At 40.4% G+C, this 27,767-nt stretch overlaps 2 protein-coding genes across 3 annotated transcripts in view; one reads left to right on the forward strand and one right to left on the reverse strand.

Moving 5' to 3' along the window:
* Positions 1-27,755, reverse strand: LOC139447345 (leucine-rich repeat-containing protein 63-like). 2 transcript variants are annotated; one of them, XM_071228651.1, is made up of 11 exons: positions 27,719-27,755; positions 10,607-11,321; positions 9,806-10,040; positions 8,754-8,842; positions 8,021-8,106; positions 7,109-7,192; positions 4,371-4,522; positions 3,881-3,964; positions 3,476-3,620; positions 972-1,060; positions 1-487 (listed from the first exon to the last, which is right to left on the reverse strand). In XM_071228651.1, the coding sequence occupies exons 1-11, from the start codon at positions 27,749-27,751 to the stop codon at positions 427-429; spliced, it is 1,773 nt and encodes a 590-aa protein (XP_071084752.1). In that variant the 5' UTR covers positions 27,752-27,755; the 3' UTR covers positions 1-426. The 2 variants fall into 2 exon arrangements, with proteins under 2 accessions (XP_071084752.1, XP_071084751.1); XM_071228650.1 differs by having other exon boundaries at positions 1-628.
* Positions 19,015-27,767, forward strand: part of LOC139447347 (guanidinobutyrase-like) — a 29,352-nt gene continuing 20,599 nt past the window's right edge. Inside the window, exon 1 of the mRNA XM_071228652.1 lies at positions 19,015-19,139. The gene's annotated coding sequence lies outside the window, so the exon portion shown is untranslated. The remainder of the gene's footprint in view (positions 19,140-27,767) is intronic.

Genomic DNA, 27,767 nt, shown 5'->3' on the forward strand with positions numbered 1-27,767 from the left:
TTGTTGGACGTTGATAATTGATATAAATAAGTACCTCTCCATTAGTCCCCTTATTGTTAGCACCAAGTGTTACACTTGCCTGCATCCTGTTCAGGACTGGTTATGATAGATGACAACAATGTTATTAACAAGCATTATTTTATAAACAATCTTCAAGTGTCAAACATCCTCATTTTGACTTCAAACACTTCTGACAAGTATAATATGTCACATTCATCAAAAGCTAATCTTTTTTTTCTGAAAGTATCATGTTCAATCTAACATAAACTTAGATACTGCCAAGATTTTCCTTTTACCTTCACAAACATCTCCACAGTTGATCTTTTCTGCATGATTACTGTTGTCATATCTGACATGCATTTGCCATATATTCCCTACATGAGAAGGCCAAACTGTATATGTCTGGTGTGTGTGCTGGTGCCATGTTCACAGGCCCTTTATGGCATCATCACCATACAGCATCTGGGCTAGTGTGTCTGTGCTGTGCCTGAACAAAAACAGACACAATGTAGAACACGATCGAAACAAAAAAGGCAAGTTCTTCACTCCAAATATGTTAGTGACTGGTCGAATTATCCTCAGACCAGGGCCAAAAAGCGCCCCTCTACAGCAGTCACAGGTATCTTTGCTGAAAAAGAAGTAAATTTCTCTAAATAAACACATTCTTCTCTTTTGGAGGAGTTTTTTTTATAAACCAACCTATGCTCTAATTTTGCCAAGTGTAATATTTGCTATATGATTCTGTAACCATGTAGTGCCTAATTGTTGATCATGTGTTTGATAAAGGTAGCATCTGTCCTTAAACGTTGTATTGAATAAAGAAACTGAAATGCAGAAGTTAACCCTGTCTTCATCAGTAAAAGAAGTTCGTCATAATAGGGTTGATGCTCCAGACAATCACATACACATTACAGACAAAGAAATATCTAATATTGTCCTGATTGGATTGTGTCTATAATGTAGCATCTCACCTCTGTAATACTGAACACACAGCCTGGGGCAGGGCTGTCTCAACCAACTCCGAGTTGTGAATGGCCAGGGCAGCAAGGTCGATCAGCCTCTGGAAGCACCATCAACATTCAATCAAACATTCTATCAATGTTACCACATATTATAATCAGTTTCATTATTTCCAATTTCCAACACATTCCACCACATATTTCCCTCATGTTGCCACACTATAGTCTGTATCTCCGTCATGTTGCCCCACTGTAGTCTGTATCTCCCTCATGTTGCCCCACTATAGTCTGTATCTCCCTCATGTTGCCCCACTATAGTCTGTATCTCCCTCTTGTTGCCCCACTATAGTCTGTATCTCCCTCATGTTGCCCCACTATAGTCTGTATCTCCCTCATGTTGCCCCACTATAGTCTGTATCTCCCTCATGTTGCCCCACTATAGTCTGTATCTCCCTCCCCACTATAGTCTGTATCTCCCTCATGTTGCCCCACTATAGTCTGTATCTCCCTCATGTTGCCCCACTATAGTCTGTATCTCCCTCATGTTGCCCCACTATAGTCTGTATCTCCCTCCCCACTATAGTCTGTATCTCCCTCATGTTGCCCCACTATAGTCTGTATCTCCCTCATGTTGCCCCACTATAGTCTGTATCTCCCTCATGTTGCCCCACTATAGTCTGCATCTCCCTCCCCACTATAGTCTGTATCTCCCTCATGTTGCCCCACTATAGTCTGTATCTCCCTCATGTTGCCCCACTATAGTCTGTTTCTCCCTCATGTTGCCCCACTATAGTCTGTATCTCCCTCATGTTGCCCCACTTTTGTCTGTATCTCCCTCATGTTGCCCCACTATAGTCTGTATCTCCCTCATGTTGCCCCACTATAGTCTGTATCTCCCTCATGTTGCCCCACTATAGTCTGTATCTCCCTCCCCACTATAGTCTGTATCTCCCTCATGTTGCCCCACTTTTGTCTGTATCTCCCTCATGTTGCCCCAGTATAGTCTGTATCTCCCTCATGTTGCCCCACTATAGTCTGTATCTCCCTCATGTTGCCCCACTATAGTCTGCATCTCCCTCCCCACTATAGTCTGTATCTCCCTCATGTTGCCCCACTATAGTCTGTATCTCCCTCATGTTGCCCCACTATAGTCTGTATCTCCCTCCCCACTATAGTCTGTATCTCCCTCATGTTGCCCCACTATAGTCTGTATCTCCCTCATGTTGCCCCACTATAGTCTGTATCTCCCTCATGTTGCCCCACTATAGTCTGTATCTCCCTCCCCACTATAGTCTGTATCTCCCTCATGTTGCCCCATTATAGTCTGTATCTCCCTCATGTTGCCCCACTATAGTCTGTATCTCCCTCATGTTGCCCCACTATAGTCTGCATCTCCCTCCCCACTATAGTCTGTATCTCCCTCATGTTGCCCCACTATAGTCTGTATCTCCCTCATGTTGCCCCACTATAGTCTGTATCTCCCTCATGTTGCCCCACTTTTGTCTGTATCTCCCTCATGTTGCCCCACTATAGTCTGTATCTCCCTCATGTTGCCCCACTATAGTCTGTATCTCCCTCATGTTGCCCCACTATAGTCTGTATCTCCCTCCCCACTATAGTCTGTATCTCCCTCATGTTGCCCCACTTTTGTCTGTATCTCCCTCATGTTGCCCCACTATAGTCTGCATCTCCCTCATGTTGCTCCACTGAAGTCTGTATCTACCTCATGTTGCCCCACTATAGTCTGTATTTCCCTCCCCACTATAGTCTGTATCTCCCTCATGTTGCTCCACTGAAGTCTGTATCTCCCTCTTGTTGTCCCTCTATAGTCTGTATTTCCCTCATGTTTCCCCTACTAAAGTCTGTATCTCCCTCATGTTGCCCCACTATAGTCTGTATCTCCCTCATGTTGCCCCACTATAGTCTGTATCTCCCTCTTGTTGTCCCTCTATAGTCTGTATTTCCCTCATGTTTCCCCTACTAAAGTCTGTATCTCCCTCATGTTGCCCCACTATAGTCTGTATCTCCCTCATGTTGCCCCACTATAGTCTGTATCTCCCTCATGTTGCCCCACTATAGTCTGTATCTCCCTCATGTTGCCCCACTATAGTCTGTATCTCCCTCATGTTGCCCCACTATAGTCTGTATCTCCCTCATGTTGCCCCACTATAGTCTGTATTTCCCTCATGTTGCCCCACTATAGTCTGTATTTCCCTCATGTTGCCCCACTATAGTCTGTATCTCCCTCATGTTGCCCCACTATAGTCTGTATTTCCCTCATGTTGCCCCACTATAGTCTGTATCTCCCTCATGTTGCCCCACTATAGTCCGTATTTCCCTCATGTTGCCCCACTATAGTCTGTATCTCCCTCATGTTGCCCCACTCTAGGCTGTATCTCCTCATGTTGCCCTACTATAGTCTGTATCTCCCTCATGTTGCCCCACTATAGTCTGTATCTCCCTCATGTTGCCAAACAATATGATATGTCTGACGTCCCACTGTGTTGTGGAGGTACCTGTGGTTGGTTCTTGGTGCTATCCCGCCAGAAGAGTGGGTGCATGAGGTTGTTCCTGACATTGACAGAGCGTAGACTAAGGCTACAGGCAGATCCTGGCAGCGCAGGGAGCTGGTTCCCCTCCACATTCAACTCCAGTAGTTTTCTGTTCACAGACACATATAGGACATTTAAAACAGTTAATCAAGGCAGACATGTTATATATCTTAAATTATAAAAGTTAAAAACAAAGCTGTATACTTTCCTTCAAATTATTATAAACACAAATCTACCAAACCAAAATTCTTGTTCCAACATAGACATCACCAGGGAACAAAAGAGCATAGAAATAGAGTGCAGTGATGTTGTATTAGGTAGAAACTAACTACAATGTTTCATTAGAAGTGAAAAAAAAGCTACTGTTACCTTAGTTTGCAGATTTCATTTGGAATGAAGGTGATTCTGTTGTAGGAGATATCAAGATGTTCTATGGATGTCATGTCAAAGAGGCTGAATGCAAAGAAAATGCAGACAACATAAAAAGTAGTTGTCTGCCTTAATATTATCCCCTGTTTTTGTTGTTCTGTTTCAATAACCATGACTAACCCAAACATATATATGGGTCAAACAACTTAATTGAAATAGTAGCACAAAACTTAAGTATCTTTAATAATTACAGTTGCATGTAAATCAGGAATACATTTCTAAGTTCAACAAAGTAAAGTAAGTATTCCAGTGTTCATTAGCATAGCAAGAGTTGGAGTTATCACAAAACTTATCTCTGCTGGCCGATTTTTAAGAATGTTGGATTTGCTTTAAGAAGTAGGATTGAATTAGACACAGTTCCTTCTAGATCTGTACAAGAAACAGGCCGTGAAGGATGACTGTCATTACACTACCCTGGGGTACAACATACCTGATGGGCAGGGAGGACATGAGACAGAAGGACACGACTAATGTCCTCAGTTTGCTCAGCTTGTTAATGTCTTGGGGAAGCTCTATCAGGGGGTTATTCCTCAGTTTCAGCACTTCTAACTCACTCATCTCCAGAACCTCCAGGGGCAAGCCCTTCAACAGAAACCACCAGATTACATTCCACACCAAGCAGAGCGTTTCAGAGCATCCTACAAGGTATAGACAACATAACGGTAACACCTAGAAATTAATCAAGCACCACCAAAATCAAAATGACACAGAATTAAAAGTTTGGAAAATGGTTAAGTTGTATCCATATATTAGGTAGGATGGCCCTCTTCCCACATCACTGCTAATACCACTGTCAGTGGTCTTGTTGCTCACACTGCATGTAAAGCACCATCCTCGATGCCACCAGGGATAGCATTTTGGTAAACCTACACTAATCCCTGGATCCATTCATTCCCATGGTTCTCGCAATTTCAAATTACACACCTCTGTTTTTCAATTAAACGAAAAATCCCACATGGACATAAGGGAAAGGGAAAGGGTAAGAGAGGTGACTTGTATTACCTAAAAACCAAAGACACCCCAGTTTTGGATGGACCAAAAGACATCCTTTCCATCATCATTTTTTTAGAGGACTTTCTTTTGCATGTCAATTATTTTTCAAATTGAATCTCTCTCAATTGAATCTACCTCAAACTCATAATAAATGGGACTGGCCAACCCAACATAATTGGTACGTATACGTTAGACCTAGTATAGCTAGTATCAAACTGGCAAAAATCAAGGGCGGGTAATTTGAGATTGCGAGAACCATGGGAATGGATCCAGGGGTTAGTGGGATTACTGGAATAAAAAATGCAGGAATGTCTAGTAAGGAAATTGTACATCAACTTGGACGTCCCCATACTGTAATTTCAAGATTACTGCAGAAATACCGAAAAACAAATGAAGTTACCGACAGCCATGCCCAGGTCAGCCTAGCAAGACATCCAGGAGAGAAGATGCAGCATTATTAACGCTCTTAAGACGACATCAATTTGACAACAGTACAGTTGCTACCAGGCAAAGCTATTTCAACCAGAACCATCAGAAATTGTCCAAAAACAGCTGGATACAGAGCCAGAAGACCAATCTAACATCCCTTGTTAACTCAGGCCCATAAAGTGGCTTGTTTCATATGGTCTTATCAACATCTGACCTGGAATACTGCATCATATCGAAGAGTCCCTTTTCCTGATGAGAGTCAGTTTCTGTTATACATGTGGTAGATGCCGTACACGTGTCTGGAGGTAGGCAAATACAGCCACATCTTCCCGAGGCAAGCGAGTTAACTGACTGGAAGTCCAGTTTCCACCTTTGCTGAACTAGGCTGGAAATATGGAGTTATATTTTGGCTGGACTAACAAGTCTATGCATAGTCCAATCAAAATCGGTTAACGAAATTGATATCCGGTTCATCAACAGCCATGCACATTTTGGCTGATTGCAGGTTTTGTAAAGCATGTGTACTGCTAACTCGGCGTTAACAGATATTTCCAAAGTATTTCCATGTTTTTAATCAAAGTGCTCACGTGATTTCATGCACTTCGCGAAGTAAGTCTAATTTTTTTACGATTTAGATCTTGATTATCGATCAGGTTGTTTTGATTGGGCGCTGCCATTTGGTTTGAAGCAAATGCAAGTGATACGTGATGAGGATCGGTCAATAGGAGGGCAATAAAAAGGACAGAACTTGTTATAGCCACTGGTGGCGCAATCAAACCGACAAGGGAGGAAACTGGACTTTTACATGTGCCATGGCTGCACACAACATTCTAACAATCCATACATGTGGTGAGGGATTGGTAATGTAGATGGGATGTGTTTCATTCAATTGTAAACTTCACTTGATCAATGTGCAGGGTAATCTGAATGGACCTCGATATCAGCATAACATCCTGGAGATGGCAGGTATCACCTCCCCCCACCCCACCCCTTCCTCATTTTGACAATAGACCTGTGTTCATGTTCATGGGTGATAATGCTAGATATCACAAATCACATGCTGTACAGGAATGCTTGCGTCAGAATGCCATAGAGACACTTCCTTGGCCAGCACGAAGTCCCAATCTTAACCCAATTGAACATTTTAGGCTGTCAAGTTTGACAGACAGAGCCATCCGTCCACAATTTATGTGAACTTGCTGCTGCTTTTCATGCAGAATGGGGTAGAAAACCTCAATGTCAAGTGCCACGTCTGATTCCTGGAATGAGGAGGCGTCTGGCGGCAGTCGTTTGTGTGTAGAATGGTTACACCACGTATTGACGAGAACTGTGTTTCGTGCATCTACTGACATTGGTTAAGGATCCTGTTGATACAGACTGGTTTGAAGCAGTACAGTATTTACTGAGTGACAACAGTAATTTCCACATTGTTCTTGGTGAATCTAACGTCTTTCTTCAAAATGCCAGCAATACTGAGAAAATGCCATTGTTTACTTCATGAAAAGTAAATTGACTCATCATGAAAATATGGGTGGTGCTTAATTAAATTCCAGGTGTATAGATACTTCACTTACAGTCAAACATTTCAACAGCATCCAACAAGGTACATTTAGTTAGATGCTAACACATCACTTGCACCCACTTCCCTCCAGATGCATCCATCACAAGCAGTACCAAAGTCAATGTGTAAGGCACTAAATCAATCATGTGTTAAATTGTGACCAACAGATATTGCAAGATACCCACTCTGAAGTCATTGAAGGACAGGTTGAGGTAGGTGACAGTCTTCACTAAAGGTGTCACATCAGGCACTTCTGATATGAAATGGGCCTACAACATGCAAGCTTCCATGTACAAGCATCTGAATGTCTTCAGCATGTGTAAGGTGCTGTAAGTAACATGGTTATGAAATTGATGCCATTATTTTGTCTTTCTTATATTACAATTTATTTATATATTACAAGAGTCTTTAGCAATAAACAATCCATTTTTCGCCATAACTTAGTCAGGCCAACGTTAAGGCTAAAAAAATAACAGTCTTGGTTCTCAGGCATCATCAGAAAGTCAGGCGCCAATTCTTTTTTTGCATTTTATTTTTATTTTTTAAAATCCAAATAATTTTAAAAAATGCCATCCAATATAGCATGGAGTTACTTCCCTTTACATGCACAGCTTTACTGTGGATCTCATGTTATGGTAATGCGGCAATAGAAGTTTGTATGCTTGTATATGTAGGGAGGCCTTTCCCAGGTTGATGGTACACAACTGTTTATTTGGTTACATATAAGTTTGAACAAGCAAAAAAAAAAACCACTGCCCACCCGCTCTATATTTTCAAAACTCATTGCCTGAGAACCAATTATTTTCTTTTTTTTAAGCCTAACAGGAGGGCAAAACAAACTCTTCAGAATTTACCAGTGAGGTCAACTTCTTAAAGTAAAACAAACTGTGACAAATAGCTTACAATACTCGGGAGGTTATTCTTTTTCTAACCAGAAAAGATAAACTCACTGATGGGGTTTGAAATAGGCAAGTTATTATTTTATCCATATTTCTACATTCGTAACATTTAACTAATCAGTTAGACTTATCAGTAAAACTAATTAACTTATGGTGATAAAGACACATCTAGTGACACCAGCAGACCTGCGTTCTCACCTTGAGGCTGAGTGCTGTCCCTCCACTGATCAGAGAGTCCAGAATGGCTAGTTCTGAAGGGGAGATAACTCCGTCATCCGGCACAGCTGTGAGCAAAGCATTACAGTTGGTCAAAAGCATTTACAGCTACACACATAGGCGGATCCAGCGGGGGGGGGGGGGGGGATCCAGGGGTCCAGACTCGCCACCTCCCCCTCCCCAGCCCTTTTGAAAACAAACTGTAGTATGTTGTAGGCAGTAAAATTAACTGAGAGAGCATTTTGATATTTTGGACCCCTCCCTTTTGGATGCTGGATCCACCTTTGAAACAGAACATATGTGTGTTATAGAATATTTCAACACTGAACATGTAAAGATAGGTAACAAATTATTTAGAGTTAGATTATTATACTTTAACTAGAATATGAAAGTATTTCATCTGCTTTTGATCAACTAACTTTATTGATTAATATAGAAGGTGGAAATTTCTGTGTTCTGATTGCGATGTCCCCAAGTTGAATCTTATATGCCCGGCTCACCGAGGTTAGCTCCCCTCTTTTAGCTTTTAAGCACTATGTGTAAGAATCCATATCATATTATCATTATTATTATCCAAAAGACATTAAAATTATTTCAGGGGCGAAAAATATATCTTCTGGTAGCAGTTTGATGGCATAGCACCTTTATATATGTACGATACATGTTTGAGGTAAACATGCAGTGCCAAGTGGCCCCATCCAGTGAACAGACTTACTGAAGGGCGAGCGACTCCTCCCTGAGCCCTGGAAGTACTGGGTCTGTGCTGAATGGAAGACTGCATCCGAGGCTGGCAGTTCAGAATCTCTGGAAAGTTCATAGTTTAATATTTTACACAAGCATGAAACACAGAACAAGCTCGACTAGAAGTTTCAAAATTATAATATAATTGAATTCTTATTCTTTTCTCCATCCGCTTGAATATATGAGAACAAATATATCACTAAAAATATGACATTCAGCCTATTTCATTAACATGCACAAACAATCATGATAAAATTAATATTTCCCAAACTCCACACATCAATGTCTTGTTCCCTATTGAATGTGGCATGCAATTATGCCCTACTCATGTAGGTAGGTACCTGAGACTGTGCCTGCACAGTGAACTTTTTTATTTAGGCAGCATATCCAAATGTATCTGTTTATTTCGAGCACATCTTAGCCAATTTCTAAGTAAGCAGATCAGATATAAGTTGGGTTTCACTGCTTGAACATACTCTCAGTTATATCACAGCATTATGCATGTGAGTTTAATGTGAGAGGAAAAACTGATGACATCAGGTGTTTGATGATATTTCCACATCCATGTACTGAAAAATCAAGCATCAGTATGAGAGCACAACCCTATACTGGCACACCTGAGAGCAGAAGCTCTGCACAGCAACTCCTGTGCTGCCTCAGTGGGCAAATAACTAGCTGGGACAAATCTCAAGACAAAACAAAGTATATATTTTGATGAAGTAACTCATCTCCCACAAAAATCTAAGGTCTCCATTCACATGCTGAATGAAAACTTTAGTTACCGGTACATGCCTACCCTGCTGTGACCTCTCTCAAAGATTGGGAGAATGGGAGCAATGTGGTAGGATACAACTGAACCATTTTTCACTTTCTTTTTTCCAAACAAGAAAAAAAGATGTGGTTTTAATAGATAAATAGAGCAGCTTGTCATGTTTGATGCCTTCTTAAGGTGCCATCAACCTCAATCATACTTGCAAACCTCGGCCCACACAGACCCACATCTTCACTACTACTACTGCTACTCACACTTTCTTCTTGGATATGAAGCTCAGTCTCTCAGCAGTGTCATCTTCATACAGAATGATTTCTGTGTGAGGCATTTTGTCACTCTGGTAGGAAGGGCTGTACTTTGGCATTTGTTTGATGACTGTTTTCACCTCTGTATTGATGAGTTCTCGTACATGGGACTTGATCATTGCTGCCATCTCATACAACAGCTGGCGCTGGGGGATGCGCGGTTCACATGCAGGCACATTCTGACCTGTTGACAGCCAGGTGCAGATACTCATTCACTCGGATTAACCATGTAACTGATGCATAAAACTATTTCTCATCCTGTCTGCTACATAAAACTATTTCTCATTCTTCCTGCTGCATAAAACTATTTCTCATATTGTTTGATGTATGAAACTATTTCTCACAAATTGTACAAATTTAATACCTGCTGGATGCAGCGTTATGTAGATGTATATGTGACTACATGCAACGTGCGTGCTTGTGGCTGCTTGTAGTAGTCTTGACTAATGCTGGATGCAGCATTATGTAGATGTATATGTGACTACATGCAACGTGCGTGCTTGTGGCTGCTTGTAGTAGTCTTGACTAATGCTGGATGCAGCATTATGTAGATGTATATGTGACTACATGCAACGTGCGTGCTTGTGGCTGCTTGTAGTAGTCTTGACTAATGCTGGATGCAGCATTATGTAGATGTATATGTGACTACATGCAACGTACGTGCTTGTGGCTGCTTGTAGTAGTCTTGACTAATGCTGGATGCAGCATTATGTAGATGTATATGTGACTACCTGCAACATGTATACTAACCTTCCGGGGTGAACGTCACTTGATGCACAGTTTGTTGAACCGGTGGGTATATGTGCGTTTCTGCCAGTAATTTAGTGAGTTTTTTATAATTGTGCTTAGAACACACAGTTTCTTTAACTCTCCTCATTGGCACATGGTTCATCCTTGCAACATGCCTTAAAAAGTTATCAAGCGTAAATGTAGGTGGCTGATAGTATCTCATCTCATCAGGCTCACAGTCAAACCACACCTCATTAATTGTTCTTGGTTCTCTGGGTGGGAACGGGTCAGGCCCTCGGGGTTTGAAAGGTTTTGTTAATCTTTTTCCATCAATATATGTCCCCACTGTGCTGCGACCTCGAAAAAGAGGATCCAAAACATACTTCAGATCATCTCTACTGATAAAGGATGTGCCGTGACTTTCAGGAGAAGTGTATGTGTTCATCCTGAATGTTCTCCTGGTGGGGACAGACTCTGAGGGGGGCGGTGACACCAGACTTGGGGCCCCGCTTGGAATTGGTGACATTGACTGGTAAAAATCCATCTCTTGTGAGTCACACCGCAGGGAATCCACTTCATTGTATGCTTCATAGGTTTTGCCTGGACTGAAGCAGCTGTCTGTTTTAGGAGAGGGACACGGAGACAGTGGGGGCAGAGGCTTAGGGACCTGGGGGCGACGCAACAGCTTCCCTCCTGTCTTCCCAGTTGATTTCAACCCTGGAACAATGGTCACCAACTACAACAGAAGAATGAAGTATGAGTGTTTGGTCCAAATGAAGCAGAGCTACAGTACTGCAGCCAGGCTTAGATAAATGGGGACCACTGGTCCATACTTAAATAAACTCAACAGTTTAGTCACATTCCCCCATCTGCCATACACCTAGAAGGTGTAATGTAACAAGACAGCCTGATTGTGTAACTACTTTGTATGAAAAAGTCCAGTCAGATTCCTAGTCTGGAAAAACTGGCCTCATTATCGGGCTGTGATGAGTCAAGATTTACTACCCGGGTACCCACACCCCTATTATCTGACCCTTCCCGGGTACCCGCTGTTGGTGTCAAGAGATAGGTACAAAATGTCTGATTGGGAATAGTTTGACAGTTGCCCTGGCAGAATGTATTTAGATACATGTATAAAACGATGTGGTCATGCATACACTGAAGTTGACTGAAGTTTTAGCTTTGTTCAAACATATATAAGTCAGAAGGAACGTGTTCATAGCCATGAAGAAATGTGAACATTGGACACTTAATTTTGGCATGTAACCATGTAACAACGGGTCCGGGTAGTCCTGTGGGAACCCGGGTCCTACTCAGTACCCACCCGACCCGAGTACCCGAGTACCTGAGTTACCTGTCCCAGCCCTACCTCATTAACCTTCATATGGTTTGAGGAATTTCTCTATGCTAGGTGAAAACGAAAAAGATAGCTCATAAAGATGTACAGTCCTTGCAGACAAAGCTATTTGTATTTGTTTCCGTGAAAAAGCGTGTATAAAGGTGAATTGACACTACTTCTGGAATGTAATATGTGTGTGTGTGTGAACATGGTGATTATGGGCGACGATATATAGTAGGCAAGCTGTCTAATGTTTCATATTGTAAATTTTACAATAAATTGTATATTTATACACTTATCCTATCATACACTATGCATTTTTTTTTATTTCGATCCTATGTGGAAACGTGCTTGATCAAAGTTTCCAGCTTTGAAAATACAATTCACCCAAACATTTCCCAGCATCACCATGGTCACCACCCAAACAATTGGTAACTAAATTCACTGAAATCCTGTGCGCTGTGACCCACCCCAAAGTTACATGCCTACCCTTACCAAATCATTCTCTTTCTAATTCCACACAGAGTTACTGTGGTTGCGTGTTACAGAATACAGTTTTGTTTTGATTTTTGTGGTTACACTACCCAACAACCACGTCGTGTTTCTTCGCAAATAAGATATCATGGATGAAAAAGAAACACATGTTTCTTTTGTTTGGTGTGCAGGCAGACTTTTTCACCATCCGACCCACACAACCATTGTTATGACTGCCTGGGTCACAGCAGCTCTTCTTCACAATGTCCCCTTTGCATCCATCGCTCTGACGATTCCTTCACTATCTACCTGCATAAATGTCGGCGTAGAGAAATTTACCATGGTTCCAAGACAAAGAGTGAGTTAGTGAGTGAGTATGGTTTTACGCCGCTTTTAGCAATATTCCAGCAATATCATGGCGGGGGACACCACAAATGGGCTTCACACATTGTACCCATGTCGGGAATCGAACCCGGGTCTTCGGCGTGATGAGCGAACGCTTTAACCACAAGGCTCCCCGACCGCCCCCCCAAGACAAAGAAGGCTAAGAAGATGACTACTAAGAAATCTAAGAAGTCAGTCTCCTCCATGGGTTTGAAGCCTCTGGAATCAGCCTTACTTGTGCTCTCTGTCGAAGATGATGACATCCGTGCTACCCTTGACAAGCAGTCTATTCTGGAGGATTCGTCTGTATCGGCATCGGTTCCGCCAGCTGTTACAGACGTGTGCCTGGTTTAAGCAACAGAAGTCTTGGTTGTTCAAGGATTGTCCACTCCAACCCTCCCTTCACAGTAAGTTCCAGGGTGTCTATGATTAGGCTTACATAGTCTTCTTCGCAAATGTGTATTATTGCTGACATTGCTGAATGCTCTGCTTCAGATTGCGTCACTTCACCTGCAGTGATGACCCAGATGATCTCTGGTGCTGTTTTTTTTATTTCGTTTGATCTTCCGGTTCAAAAGAGGGAAGTTGCTCAAACTCATCGTCTACACCTCGATTGTCTTTCGCAGGATCGACACTCAGGCTCATCTGGACGTCCTCAGAATCAGCGATCAGAGGATTCAATGTCCACAGAATCCCTCTACCAAGATCAGCACTCTCACGATTAGGATTGGAGGTTTGGTTTTAGAAGGATCAGCCCACCCCTAAGGATCAACACGATCATCGGAAGTTCGCCGCCCTCAGGATCGATGCTCATCTAAGGATTAGCGCTCCTCTAAGGATCGACAGTATGATTGGTCTCACGCTTCTTACAAGAGTAAAACAAAGTCAATCGCACAATCAACACTCTAAGGATCCCTCATGTAAGGATGCTCGCCTCAGGATCAACTGTCTCAGGATCGGCATTCTGGTTCGCCTGGCCACTCTCGGGATCGACTCTCAGTATCGTCGATTTGGGTATAGACCTTCGGGTCTCACCTCATTTGTCAGACACCCTATTTGTCAGATACCTTAAAATCACAAATGCCACGGCTGAGTTCTCCCAATGTCCAATGCCTGTTACCCAAGTGGTAAAATGGATTAGTCCAGATCATACACCATTTGTCAGACACCTCACAAAAATATAAGACAAGCAGGGTGACGGAACTTGGCCCTCTGATCCTCAAGCCTGAATGTGCGTAGTAGGTCCTGTAGTTCCGGGACCTTGGTCATTTTGCGATTTAAGTTAAGTGTTACCAAATATGTAGTAATGGTGCTACCTTTCAAGTGTTTCTTGATACACAAATGTAGGAGGTATTCCGCTAGGAATTGTGGTGACGCAGTTGTGAGATCTTGGTTTTTTGCCTTGCCTCGAACGACCCCCACTTGTCATCATTTAATCCTCTGGTAGATTTAAGCTTGCAGACTGGTAATGGGGCAATTTGCTGCGAGGGTTGATGAGCAGGTTGGACCACAAGATAATGCACTGGCCAGTATGTTCCGACATCCGGGGATGTGCTGAACTATGAATTGTAGTTCCAGACGATCGACTTGATGGAAGAACCTGAATTTCTTTTGAAAAAGAGAGGGGTAGTGCGTTTTCCCTGACTGCGCATGCACCACAGTGCTGTTGTCTTTGGATATTGCAAGCTGTGCGAACTGTAGCTGATTCTGCCAATGAGAGATGGCCAGAATTTCCAACTCACGATTGTTTAAGTGCCAATTTTGATGAGCGCCGGACCATAGCCCAGAGGCTGTCTGGCCTTGCAGGTGGGCAACCCTGCCCTGAAGGGAGGCGTCTACGAACAGATGTATTTTCGGGGATAACACAGATAAAGAGACTCCTCCTAAGATATTCAACTCTACCATCCACCAACTGAAGTAAGGCTTAAGATGGACCAGTAGAGTGATGGCCTTGAGTGGATCCTGACGTCTGATGTAAGGGTTCAGTAATTGTTGGATTGGGAGCAGTTGTAATCGGCCTCTGGTGGTTAAGTCCTGTGCCAAAGTGAGTAACACTCGCCATTGATGAAGCGTGTGTTTGGTGTAGTGCAGGTGACAAGAGGTGTACAATCTTGAGCCATCTGTCACCTCGGTCTGATAGGGATCCTGGTCTGTCTGGAACAGGCCTCCTATGAACTGGAGCAGATAAGATGGCGTTAACTCCGACTTCGCCTTGTTGATACAGTAGTTGTCTGATAAATTCTCGATGGCGTACTAACGTCAGTATGTGTTGATGACTCTATGTACGACTCGAACCAAATGTTCCTCAGGTGTAGAAACGCAGTTATGGGCTTCATTATTTCTGTCAATAGCGACGGGGCCACTGAAATGCCAAATGGGAGAACTGCCCATTGGTAGTGAACTCTATTGAACTGGAACCTGAGGAACCTGTGGTCGGAGGGATGGATAGGTATATGCAGGTAGACTGATCAAGGAATCAAATGCATTGATGCTGGTTCTGAGCAGTCTCAATGTGGTGAGGCGGAAATAAGGTGGATATTTCAGATCACGCTCATTGAACATGGAGAGATTGTGGATCACTTCTCAGGTACCAGAAAGATGTGAGAATAAAACCCTGGTGTTAACTCTGGGGTGTGTACAATCTCTACAGCTCTTTTCACCAACAGTATGTCTATGTTGGATTTTAATAGCAGATGTTGCTTTCTTGGGCATTTCCAAGGCGGAGGAGCTGTGGTCAACAGTGGGGTTAACTCTACGTCTAGACGGTTACCGTTACAGAGATGTTGAGTATGTAATCTTCCTTGAGAATCGTCCAAAAGAGATTCAGTCTCCTGCCTAGGGCGGAATCAACAATTGGAACGACTGGTGGCACTTCAGTGTTTACCCCTCTTATCACCTGGCAAGAGTTAACAAGAGTCAATCCAATTTCAACTTTCATTCTTTCTCATAGGTTTTAATAGTCACACAAATAAGTCAAATAATTTAACAACTTGACGGATGGGAAGAAGGGGCAAGGCCGAGGCACTTCTCAACCTCTGGATCATCCTGGTAGTTCTCCACATACTGGAAACATACTTGCATACACAAGAGGATAACATGATGATCCTACTCTGCCAGGAATGATATAAAGTTGATTCTACAAATAACGACTGGCAAGTCCTGTCCATGTAGATAACTTCTGCTGCCTATGGAGCTCGCAGCTGTGCATCAGTTGCAAAGACCGCCATCATGTCTTCATCACCATTCGTAAATAGCAAGAACCTGTCTCCATCCAGAGTTTGCCTCCACCTGACAAATTCAGATATATCTGCCAGCATATACACCTTTTTAAAACATTTTAATTGAGATGCGATGCTGAAATGAGAAGTGTGGAGAAGTTTAAGTTGAAAAACAAATCAGTGTACAATCCTATTCTATCTGTGTAGATCAATCATAAACATTAACTTCAAAGGACTTTATTTACTTGATCTTAATAGAGAGGATTAGATCTATTAGGACTGATCCATTACCACAAACAGGTAAATCTCATGTGTTTTGACAAGCGATCTCTTCTCCACTGTCCCAAAACTGGGGGGGGGGGGGGGGGGGGGGGGGGGGCGGCGAAAGATTGCGCTGTCTGTCAAATGGGGTTTGACTGACCTTCTTGGGATCAATACTCTCGCAGGGACACTACCGATTCCTATAGACTCGAACGTTCTTCTATACTTTGGGTCGTTCCCAGTCCTCCAGATTATACATGGATTGACATCATCAACGGAATTGTTCTTGCTCCTACAATTGTCATCATCAACAGGATTTGCGCGCTTGGGATCTCCATTCGTTAAGCAAATATGCAGACCACCCACATGGCTGGGAGAGCTACCCATCGCACTTGGAATCGTATCCTTCTTGGCATGGTTATCCTTATGCTCCGTCCAATCCTAACTTTCTCTCCCGGACTGATTATACCGCTCTCCGCATAGGGAACAACCCTTTGATCATCTTTAGAGTGAAGTGCCTCGACCTCCTGCTCCTTCTCGTAGATGTTTTTCTCCGTCAGTTGCTTGTGTGGATCACCAATCTCCGAGATGCTCACGATCAACTCCGTTTCGAGACAGGGCTAATGGTCTGGCACCGAACCTAGAATCATTCCTGCCAGTGACCTCTGCCCTCAGGAATTGTTCCCAGCTACTGGTAGTACCTCCTTTTGCCAATACAATCTCCGTGCTGGTTCCTTTACACACCGTTCCTCTTTGTTCAGCCGTTCCTGTTCCTCTGGATGTTGATCCTGCGCTGGCTGGTATGTTGATCATCAAGGGCAGTGACACTGACACCCTTCTCCTTGGGTTTCCATCATCACTTCATTCTTCGCAGCCAATTTTTCCCGCCTCTTCGATAACCACTGCCTGGGTGCATGAGAAAACACGATCTCCTTCTACAGTCATCCTTTGTTCAGCTGACCACCCATCAACCTTTATGTGCAAGACTGGTTATTCTCTTGCATTGATGCTTATAGAAGAATCAACGTGATCTTATTGGGAGTTTTGCTAAAATCAACGATTAACCACAGTCACTCACTCACTCTTTCACTTACGCATCATCTGGATGGGAGTAATTTTGTTGGTTTGGAGTCTGTATGACTGTCTATATTGGCTTCTCCCTCCCTTACCTATTCATTCTTGCACACATTTTTATTAGTGTGATCGACAGATTTGATATTTCGACTTATTTACATGCATCAGATATCACCTGATCAACTTGCTAAGACACCAGTCACATCATACATTCTAAAAGGGAACTGGCTGCACGTACACTGTTATTTCTTCGGAACTCAGGACACCATTTTTGCTCATCTGCAATACAGTTTTTTCAGTTTGTCACGTGAGGGAGGTGTGTCGAGTTTTTCACCAAGTGTGAGGCAAGAACATAGACTAGTTTGTCTGCTGTGTAGGGCTTGCTATCATCGCTGCACTACAAGCCTTGTGTGGCCAGATAGGAGAGGATACCAGTCTAGGAAAGGATACAGTATTTAATGCCCGGCGCAGGGATGTTTGCGTAGCGTGTCAGGATTTTTCTCTGGGTTATAACAAACCTGCTTATGTTGTAATCAGTACAGACGGAGCTATGGCGAGCCATTTGGCGTGCTTTACTTATTGTCGTTTGACTTCGGCTGAATATGAACCACTTGTTGATAAAGAGTTTGAGTTGATCACTTTGATTCACTTTTTACTGGCGCTTGCATCTGCTGCATATGTTAGTGAGGTCCATGCTCTGGATGTTAACAGAGTCCAGTTCGAACAGTTAGAAAATGGATAGGTTGTTCTGGGCCTTTGCTGGGATTATAGCGAAAAACCAGCTTCCGGGACAACCAGGTTGACTCTTTACAATTCCGTCCCTGGCATCCATCCTAGGCCCTGATAATCTGGAAGATCTCTCCTAATGTCCGCTTTGAGTGCTCTACATTGCGACTGCAAAACTACTTTTGGCACATCCGGAAGAGACTATTCATTCAGCTCTCAAGTGCAGCTTCGACCGAAGTTTCCGGTACCATGATCTCCTCCTGGCTCCGCTCGATCATCCGGGCTTACACCTTTGCTGGATTGTATCCACCTGTTATGTCCAATCCTCATGATACCCCAGCAGTCCCTCCTACCATGGCCCTACTAATCAACTGCTCTCTCTCCACCATTATGGAAGGGTGTTGGAAGTAAGACAGTCTCCGTGACATCTCTGTCGGGTTCCCAGACCAAGGTCGCCACAAAGCACAACTGTATTGATGGTGTCCCAATCCTTTATTCCATTCACCTCTGCCATGTGTATTTGTGTTGTTGGGGACTAGCGAGAAGATCCTCTTGTGGATATTGTCAATCATTCCTCTTCTTTTCTTGGCATGCATCAATCCCTCGGGTGTGATTGATAACTTTGATGAAATGTTAAAAGAGATGTTGGGCAGTCGCACTCTATTGTCCATGGGAGATAGTGATGCATAGCCTACTAAGCCTACTGATTAGCACTTAGCTGCAATGAGTCACGACTAGGTATGTAGATCAATTTGTTTTGGAAAACAGCAATAACGAAAATGTAACACACACATGTAACAGCTTAATATTTAATAGCTGATCTACATACTACTTGCTGAAGTTATGTTATCTATAAGCTGTCTTTCTCAGATATGTGTTATCGGGAACTCAAGTGCGAGTACAGTTTCGTATCCTCGGTACTTGAGTCCAAAAATATGGACCCTGATATGATATACAGCTTGTCATATAGAGGTTACACTTTACAGTGTTAAAACCAGAGTACTTACCCAACTGATAACACATGAGGGAAGATCTCCTTAGAATTGAAAAGGATAAAACTGCCATGGGTGTGGAGCAGGTAAATTTAGTTACCCTAGACACTCAATTACCAAAGAATATTGATACACAATTCCATGCTGTTTTATGGAGAGGCTGTTTATCATATGCCACAATATTTAATCAAATGTCGGGTGGAGGGATTTGGAAGACCATTGCCCTAATAGTGAGAGGAGCCCCCAATGCGAAATGGTGTGAGGACAATAAAGTCTTTTATCATCTTAACACGTATTGTGGTATTTGATCAATATTGATTCCCTCACACTCACAATTAGATTTTCTTTGCACCAAATGGCAGTCAGTTTTCCATGGGAAAAAACCTGCATTTCCCTGTCTCTTCAATTTAATTTTAAAAAGGAATTTACCTGTCTACATATATTATCTATCGTCTGTACGGTCTTGTTGAAGAATAATTGTAGCTGAAGAATTCACCGTTTTCAGAATTGATGAAAATGACAGAAAGTAACATTTCACTGCCAGACATTTGTCTGTAGGTACTGGAAATGCAGATGACAGAATGCACAACATCTATCTTTCCGTGTGACTTCAGTTACCTCATTTTTTTATCGCAACTTTATGATGCCGTTTCATTCTGATGTACATGTGCACAGTGAGTTCCAAATGAAATATCTCTAGTCGAGACTGAGAATGGTATGTTATACCGACGTGTAGTCTCAATGCTGATAGAGGGTCTCCGCTAGTATCTACCACATATATGATATGTAGTACTTTTACCAAAAGTAAACAACTTTCCTGGATGAAAACCATAACCATTCTTACAATGGAATATCCTCTGGTTTCACGTGATGCACACGTAAGATCCTTATATTTCAGTCCGTATACTCCAGGTCTTGTAAACAACAAGTACAAGATGATATGAATTTTAAATTGTTAATGTAGTCTTTGATATTTTATATGAACTGGCCATACGGAGGGTGAAGTATTTCCAGCCAGATCGGTATCTATATCTTAATGGAAATGGGGGTGGGGTAGATGGCAAACATTCTTTTTCAAGCCATTGGGCAAGGTGATGATAATTAGCTAAGTAACAGTGCTGATGCCAAATCAAGACCAAAGAAATTATACATTGGGCAGAAAAGGAAGTACACCACAAATTGTTTTTGGTTCTTTTAATGAAGCTTTTTTGCAATAAGTAGTATATCCACCACACTCATTAAGCTATGAAGAACTGTCCAGTAAAAGTCTAAACTTGAATGATTTGCCTGGTCTTGTCACACGTAATATTACGTGTACCCTATATGAGTGCAAGTGGTGTAACGATAGGGCGATGCAGTAACAGTACTGTATGTATATACAAGGCTCACTGAACAATACAGCATTAGAAATTGGCACTATTCTTGTAGTCCTTGCCAAACTGCCCAATAGTTAAGATATCCTAATGACTAGTAACAATTTGCCATTTTTAAGGGTTTTACTATGTTATCATTATAAGGACTAGTGGACTGAAGACATTAGTTTCTACCTCTGCAATACAACACATAGATTTACAACCCCTGTGTCTCAATACATAAGATACTTTACATCACAAGTTACACTGGTCCAAATCATGTGAATAATAACTGATTTAAACTGATGTTAAATCAAACTGTTCAACAACAAGCTCCAGCAGATTTTCTAGTTCACCCAGTTAGCTATAAATAGTCTAACATTCACAGTGCCCTCTTTCGTATATGTTTCTGCCCTACAATATCCCATTTCTAGATGCATGTATTTGAGTCACATTCACAGTGATAGAAAATAATTTCTTGTTTCAGTAACAATCCACACACTTGTGTTAGTGAGGTTTGCTAGGATGGAGGTGAAATGTTGCTTATTTGAAAGAACTCCTTGTTATCTAATCTTGTAACCAATATTTAATGTCAGTGGCAACACATCATATTCATGTCATGTCATTGACCATCAATGTAAATAGTGTCAAAACATTAAACGTTAGGTACCCATTAGAATAATGGATATCCTACATCTACGTCATGACAATATTGTGAAATTGTTGGTTTGGTTGTGTAACATCATGATGATGAGATTCCAGTATCAGCCCGGTTGGGATTCCAGGTTCCGTGGCGCCCGAGCAGCCTACCCATAGGTGACATCAGGTACACATTATTGTACGTTCTCACAGGAGTTGTCATGTTTCACCATTGTATTGATGCACTGCTTATTTACACCTGACAACACAATACTTGATACAACTACTCAATTCTTGTTCTTATTTCTGTTTAATGTTTCGGAACTTTAAGCATAATCCAGCCTGATAACTATTAAGGCTAGCATTACCTTACTGCTGTTATGAAACAAAATGATAAATCTAGTCTTTGAAAGGCATTTAGAAGTGATACACATGAGGAAGAGAATTTATGGATGTCAACTTCTTTATTATGAGGAACACAACGTTTCGAAGGAGTAAGCATATACTCCAAAACATTGTGTTCCTCATAATAAAGAAGTTGACATCCATAAATTCTCTTCCTTAAATGATCTGCATAATACGGATACCAAATAGGTGAAACCTAGAGAGCGTGTGCATTATTTTATTCTATTATGAGTGTGTAACAATCAATAGTATAGAAATGTAAGCCTAAATATATATGCACATTTAAAAAGTTCTTCTTTTTCTTTGCTGATCTATTCAAGCAGTTGAAGTAGAAATACACTTCCCATCTGTACATACTCTATGCAGAATTTCACTCCTACTTTTCTTAACATACATGTTCCACATTTAATTTATTGTCATGCACTACTTGATGGGAACATTCACATAACCATATTTGCTTGCTTGTTGTTTAATGCTGCACTCAGCAATATTCAAGCTCTCAACATTCAGTCTGCAACCTAGCCACTAGGCCCAGTCTGAAGCCTGAATCTAGTAAAATTCTGTTCGGTCTGGTAAGTTCAGCTATTTGTATTCCATATATTAACATTAACAGGCTAGTAGACTCGGCACAGACTCCACATGATTGAGGGTGGCTTGTAAATAATCAAGTCTCAACCAGACAAACCAGCGATTGATATTATGACCAATGTCCCTGTGATTGCCCCTTGGGCATGATTATACACAATCAACCTCAGGGAGTGACTTCCACGATATTCGTGCATAGTTGTCATACATATTGTATCAACATTCATTCAGCGTGTTTGAATCATGTACATCTAACTGTTACACATTCAATAGTTTCAGCTGCATCAGTTGGCACTCTCATTTTCTCCTACAAATATCGAAAATGTTGCATTGCTTGAATATCTACCATACCTAAAAATATCAATATAAACTTACACAATAGTTAATTCAATCGTCAAAAGTTGTCAATCGAAACAGCAAGTTGCAACACTGCATGCTATCTCTTACTGTGCAAAACTGATTCCTATATCGCTGCATGGAGCTTTGCATCAGCTGACAAAGATGGAGTGTGAAACATTATTGATCCCTGATTGGCAAAACAAGGGTTTGTTTTTTACAACATAAACACGAAAATCTTATTCCATTTAAAATAGTGATTTACAATGCCAAAGTTATGAAACATATATTTTGTCACTTAAATTCCAGCAGAAATCAAGAGAGAAAAACACAATCATGGGCAAATTTCGATTTTGGAATGACAGCAAAACAAAAACTAAATACTTATACCTACAACTCTTTCTCAATAATAATATATAAATTGTACTTTAGATGATATTCGCTTAGCCTTTAGATAAGACACCACTGGTGGAAGAGTTTTCACGAATGTTTGCCCGTGCAAGAATTATGGCCACCATATGAGAATTACAAATTTTGAACTATTCCTAGTGGCCAAACAGCAAGAATTTAGAGTTCAGCATATGCTATGATACGTTTGCTTCCAGTTTTGTCCATAAAAATGGAAAATTGTAACATAATCATTCAAATGTCACTCATAAACATAGTGAATGTCAACAGTCTCCTGCCTCCTGGTTACTCATCCAACACGCCTCCTTCTGTGGGGAATATATGACTTAACCTGGAACAATATGCATTGTATTATGAACATATGATAAACTGCAATTCTGGTTAATTGAAGTTACATAATAGTTCCTTTGATACGGTAACCCTTCAGACAAGAAAGTGACAGAAACACCTCGTTTCATCTCATTCTGGAAAGTAAACAATATACCCGGTATATATTTGCCAGCAAACTGTAACACTATTTACAACAGTCGCTATTTCATCTTATCACTTTGAATATATTAAATTACGATATAAACACACATTGTCAAAGACCTAGAAATTTGATAACTGTTGTCTTCGGCATGCCAACGAAATGAACAGGTGATCGTGGTAAACGCGTCTGCTAATTGTACTCACAAATAATTTCTCCTAAAGATATTCATAAAGATTAATGTATTTCCTCCTAAATTTGACAATGAACAGAAATACATGAATAATAATGTAAGTGGTATTTTATTTCATTTGACAATGCGCATAATCCAGTAATACTCACAATTTTTTTAAATATTCGCAGTGGAATCATTCATGTTTGAAAATAGGATATCCAATGATATATATATATATATATATATATATATCATCTAGTAACATTAATTGCAACATAATTCGAGTCACAAATACCGAAAATCAAATACAGTTTCCACTGTTTAACCCTCTGGATGCCAAGGTTTTTTTCTGACGCACATTTTCCTAAGATCGGAAAAGTTAAGGTTGTGCGAGAATTGCACTCACACGGCACTAGATCTACCTCTGGCTATAAAGTTACGCAGAGGTGGAGATTATTAAATTTCCTATTTGATGGTGTAAATTAAACTGCAAATATTAAACCGGTTTTAAAAAAAGACACTTCTTAGCGTTGTCTGAGAATTTATTCTGCGTTGAAAAACAGTGAAGTTCTCCGCTTTTGTACACCGATAAAAGTACTGTTCAATGATTTTTTTTTAAATAAGCTTTACGGAAACTGTGAGCAAACAAAACACTGCCAAATATCTGAACGACATAACCATATATCAAATGGAGTTATATACATATATATAGCATGTTGCAAATGACGAAAACTGATTTTTCTCTATGTCAAAAGGCGACAGAGAGGTTCCACACGTACAAAGAAAGGGGTCATAACTCCGCTATCCTTAGCACTAGTTTATTGTAACTCAGGTCACTTGGTGAGAATTAGCTGTGGGTAAAGACAATATATGTTCATGGTGTTTTGTTCACGAAGAACCAAGCTATTCCAACACTTATATCAATATTGAAACTGTATATGTAGGTAATAGAGAAGTGGATGGCCCTATCTAAGATAAAACTTTATCCTTAGATTCCAACATTCTCCTGAATGTTTAAGTGTAATTTGACTAATGTTGCATCATTATTAATGGAGCACTAGCCTTATCATCAAATGTAATGAAATACAAAAAAAATAACACAATTCTATTTTACGTCATGGCTGGTTTTATGTCTTTGATAACGTCGGAGAAAGGTGACACTGGTATTTTGATTAATATATATCTCCCCTAATTTTCGTTCATGGTTTGGAAAATCTCGATGTGTAAAACGGAATTTGACACTTTTTCGACACAACATAAAAGGACTGCTTTTACCAAGTAAATAATGTCTTGAATAGATAATCAATTAGATAGTTTATCATGTATCTTAATTGGACAAGACACGCACCTGTTTGGCATCAATCAATGAAATAACCCAAAGAATATTTCAAAACAACCAAAATTATATTCAATATTGGACATATATTTGTTCATTATTATGTTATTATTTCTCTTCATCTCAGAAATATACAATAAAAGAAGCGAAGAAAGCTCTAATGGTATTGAATTATCAGGATAATCGTATAAGGTTAAACCAACGGGGTACATGGCATGGGTTTTATTTTTATACTTTTTAAAATTCCTGGAGAATTAAAGTAAACAATTTAATATTCTGTGATCATGATATTGAAAAAAGAATGAACCCATTGATTATGTAATGCAAAATTTGTAAATTGTTTGTGACTAACGCGCACCTGGTGAATCGTTGGATATCACTGTTCTGTGTATCAAATGACATAATAAACAATTCCAAAACCAAGACAATTCTTTCAGAAATGTGTGCATATATTTTAACGAATAATATTATCCATTTTGTTAAAGTAATATTTTCAGTTTTAGTTATAAAATAAAATAAAATGAAATAGCTGTTCATGGACATTGGTTATATGAACTTATATTATAATAAGAAATATGTACATGCTGCAATTATATTTACACTTCATCTTGTAACACTTGTTCAAAGGAAAGAAATATCGTATTCGACACTATAATCCTATCAATTCTTATGTAAACCATTTTCAAACAAACAGGAGATTATCAAAGGTTCGTTCATACATGTTGTGGCCTATATTTACCTATGATATCATTTTGAACGTTGACAAACATCCAAAGTGAAATTAACTGTGTGAAAAAATGTATAAAAGATATGCAAAATCTACATCATTACTAAAACTGTAAACAGCATGATACATTGATCATGTGCACTCTCATTCAAGGGCTTTCACCTCAAAAGAATTACCAAATCTGTACAACAATGTTGACGCATGACATCACTACCGGTGACCGACTTTTACAAAATGGCGTGTTCACTGTCAACAGTATGCAGGATTTTACCAGGGGACTTATGTTGATTCAGGGATCGCATATACATAAATGTGACATGTAAGTAGTCAGAAACATTCTGACAATCTATGTACTGTTATTTGTAGTTATATTTTTCATTGAAACCAACGGAAATAGTCAGAAATTCTGATAAATACCGTTGTCATTGTGCATGATTTTGCGTCAGTGATGGCGTCACACAGGATGGTAACTTTGACAATTTCTGTTGAAAATATCAAATCATTGCAATTTATCTATTTTAAATTCCCTAATTCATTCCCATATTCTGAAAATATGTTGAGCCAATATCTTGAACGAATAGACAAATGGATAGCTCAGAATACAAATGCTACAATGTGTAAAATCTGAATTTTGCTTAGTTCACATTTCAAACAAGTGCAGTTTTTCGAGTACAGCATTCGTTTTCACACCTTACTTATTTTGCTTGATTTAATCTAGGCACTTGTATTGGTGACAAAGACCATTAGTCATTTGATTCTAAAATGTATGAGGAATTCAAGGATGTATGTATCGCAGCTAAGTTTGAAATATATGTGATGTTCAGAGCTCCAGATAAGCTTTTGGTGTTGTGGGTATTTTACCCATGCATTTTAAAATCACAGGGTATCAGTAATTCTATCTGGGTATTCAAATTTCTGTTACCCACTAGTTTTTACACATGTGGGTATTTAAGTTAAATATTTAAAAACACTATTCATCTAGTCCCTGCAAACTGGTGTTGTGTGGGTCCGAGAACTTTATAGGACTCCAAAATACCACGATACTTCCACAAGAAAGTGTGATGGCAAATGATCATGATGTAACTGTCATCGTAGAGTTTGGCAAGGTTGACGGAATGCCCGTTTATAATTTCAAAATATGTTGCTGATTTGCCAATCGAATACGCAGGGTCAATTCACAACATTTTCATGATACGCACAAGCTTTATTTTTGTAGCGTATCTGTAATGTTCGTTGCTTATTTGATACGCTTGGATATTATTTTACTGCATATTTTACGCAGATACGCAGCTTATCTGGAGCTCCGGATGTTACAGGTGTCTCATAACCAGTGTATGTGAAACGTGATTTTGTAAACACTATCCAATATGGCGGAAAGTTCACTTCGGCCTTCGAGTTTGCATATTTTCCAAAACATTTTAAACGATTCTAGGATTATCAGAGACGTTTTGGAATGATCATTGGTGATTCTCATAAAAGACAGATACCCGTGATCACTAATATGCTATTTTTGAAATTCATTTCTCCGAGTAAATATCCAAAATTTAGATTTCGAAACATGCTGTAAATAACGCAGTGAGTGGTGATTTAGTAATGCGTAAAAAATGGCGACATTTACGATGTACCTAATTTTCAGAGGTCATTTTCAGTACTTTTGCTTGGCCTAAAATGCCAGTGGATGATATCATTGAACAGGGAATTTCCCACCTTATTCAAAACTGTGAAGTGTATCTGTGTGGGTGATGTATTTTGAATTTTATTTGACTTCAAAGTGAGGGTTGTAGAGGAGGGACATGTCCCTCTGGCATCCAGGGAGTTAAAGATGATAATATACAAAATCTCATCCCACGCAGGGGAGATTTTCTTTCATAGGTAAAAATTTTCAGAATAATCCTTGCAACCTGATCCATTTAAAATATTTTGTGATCCTCACGGAACAAACATAACTAGACAATGATAATAAGCTTGTAACACACACTATCTGACGTGTGTCTCACGTCTATCATTGTCAACTCTTCCTGTAACAGAGACTGGGACATAGTGTATCATGAATGTATCATTGTATGACATGTTATTAGATCTAAAGCACTGCTTTTCTTTCTATTTGACACTGTTTTGTTACGAGTTGGCAGTTCATTTCACTCCTTATGATGAGATTGCGTATTCATAATGTAGCACTGTCTCAAAGTCAATTTCAATATTCCATGAAAAAATATACAAAAATACTTCTCACCGACGGTTTTGTGTTCCGAACACCTGTCGCCATTTTGACGCCGTTGGCA

Source organism: Haliotis cracherodii, unplaced genomic scaffold (genome assembly GCF_022045235.1).
Source record: "Haliotis cracherodii isolate W230 unplaced genomic scaffold, xgHalCrac1.p SCAF_7, whole genome shotgun sequence".
NCBI classification, from domain to species: Eukaryota; Metazoa; Mollusca; class Gastropoda; order Lepetellida; family Haliotidae; genus Haliotis; species Haliotis cracherodii.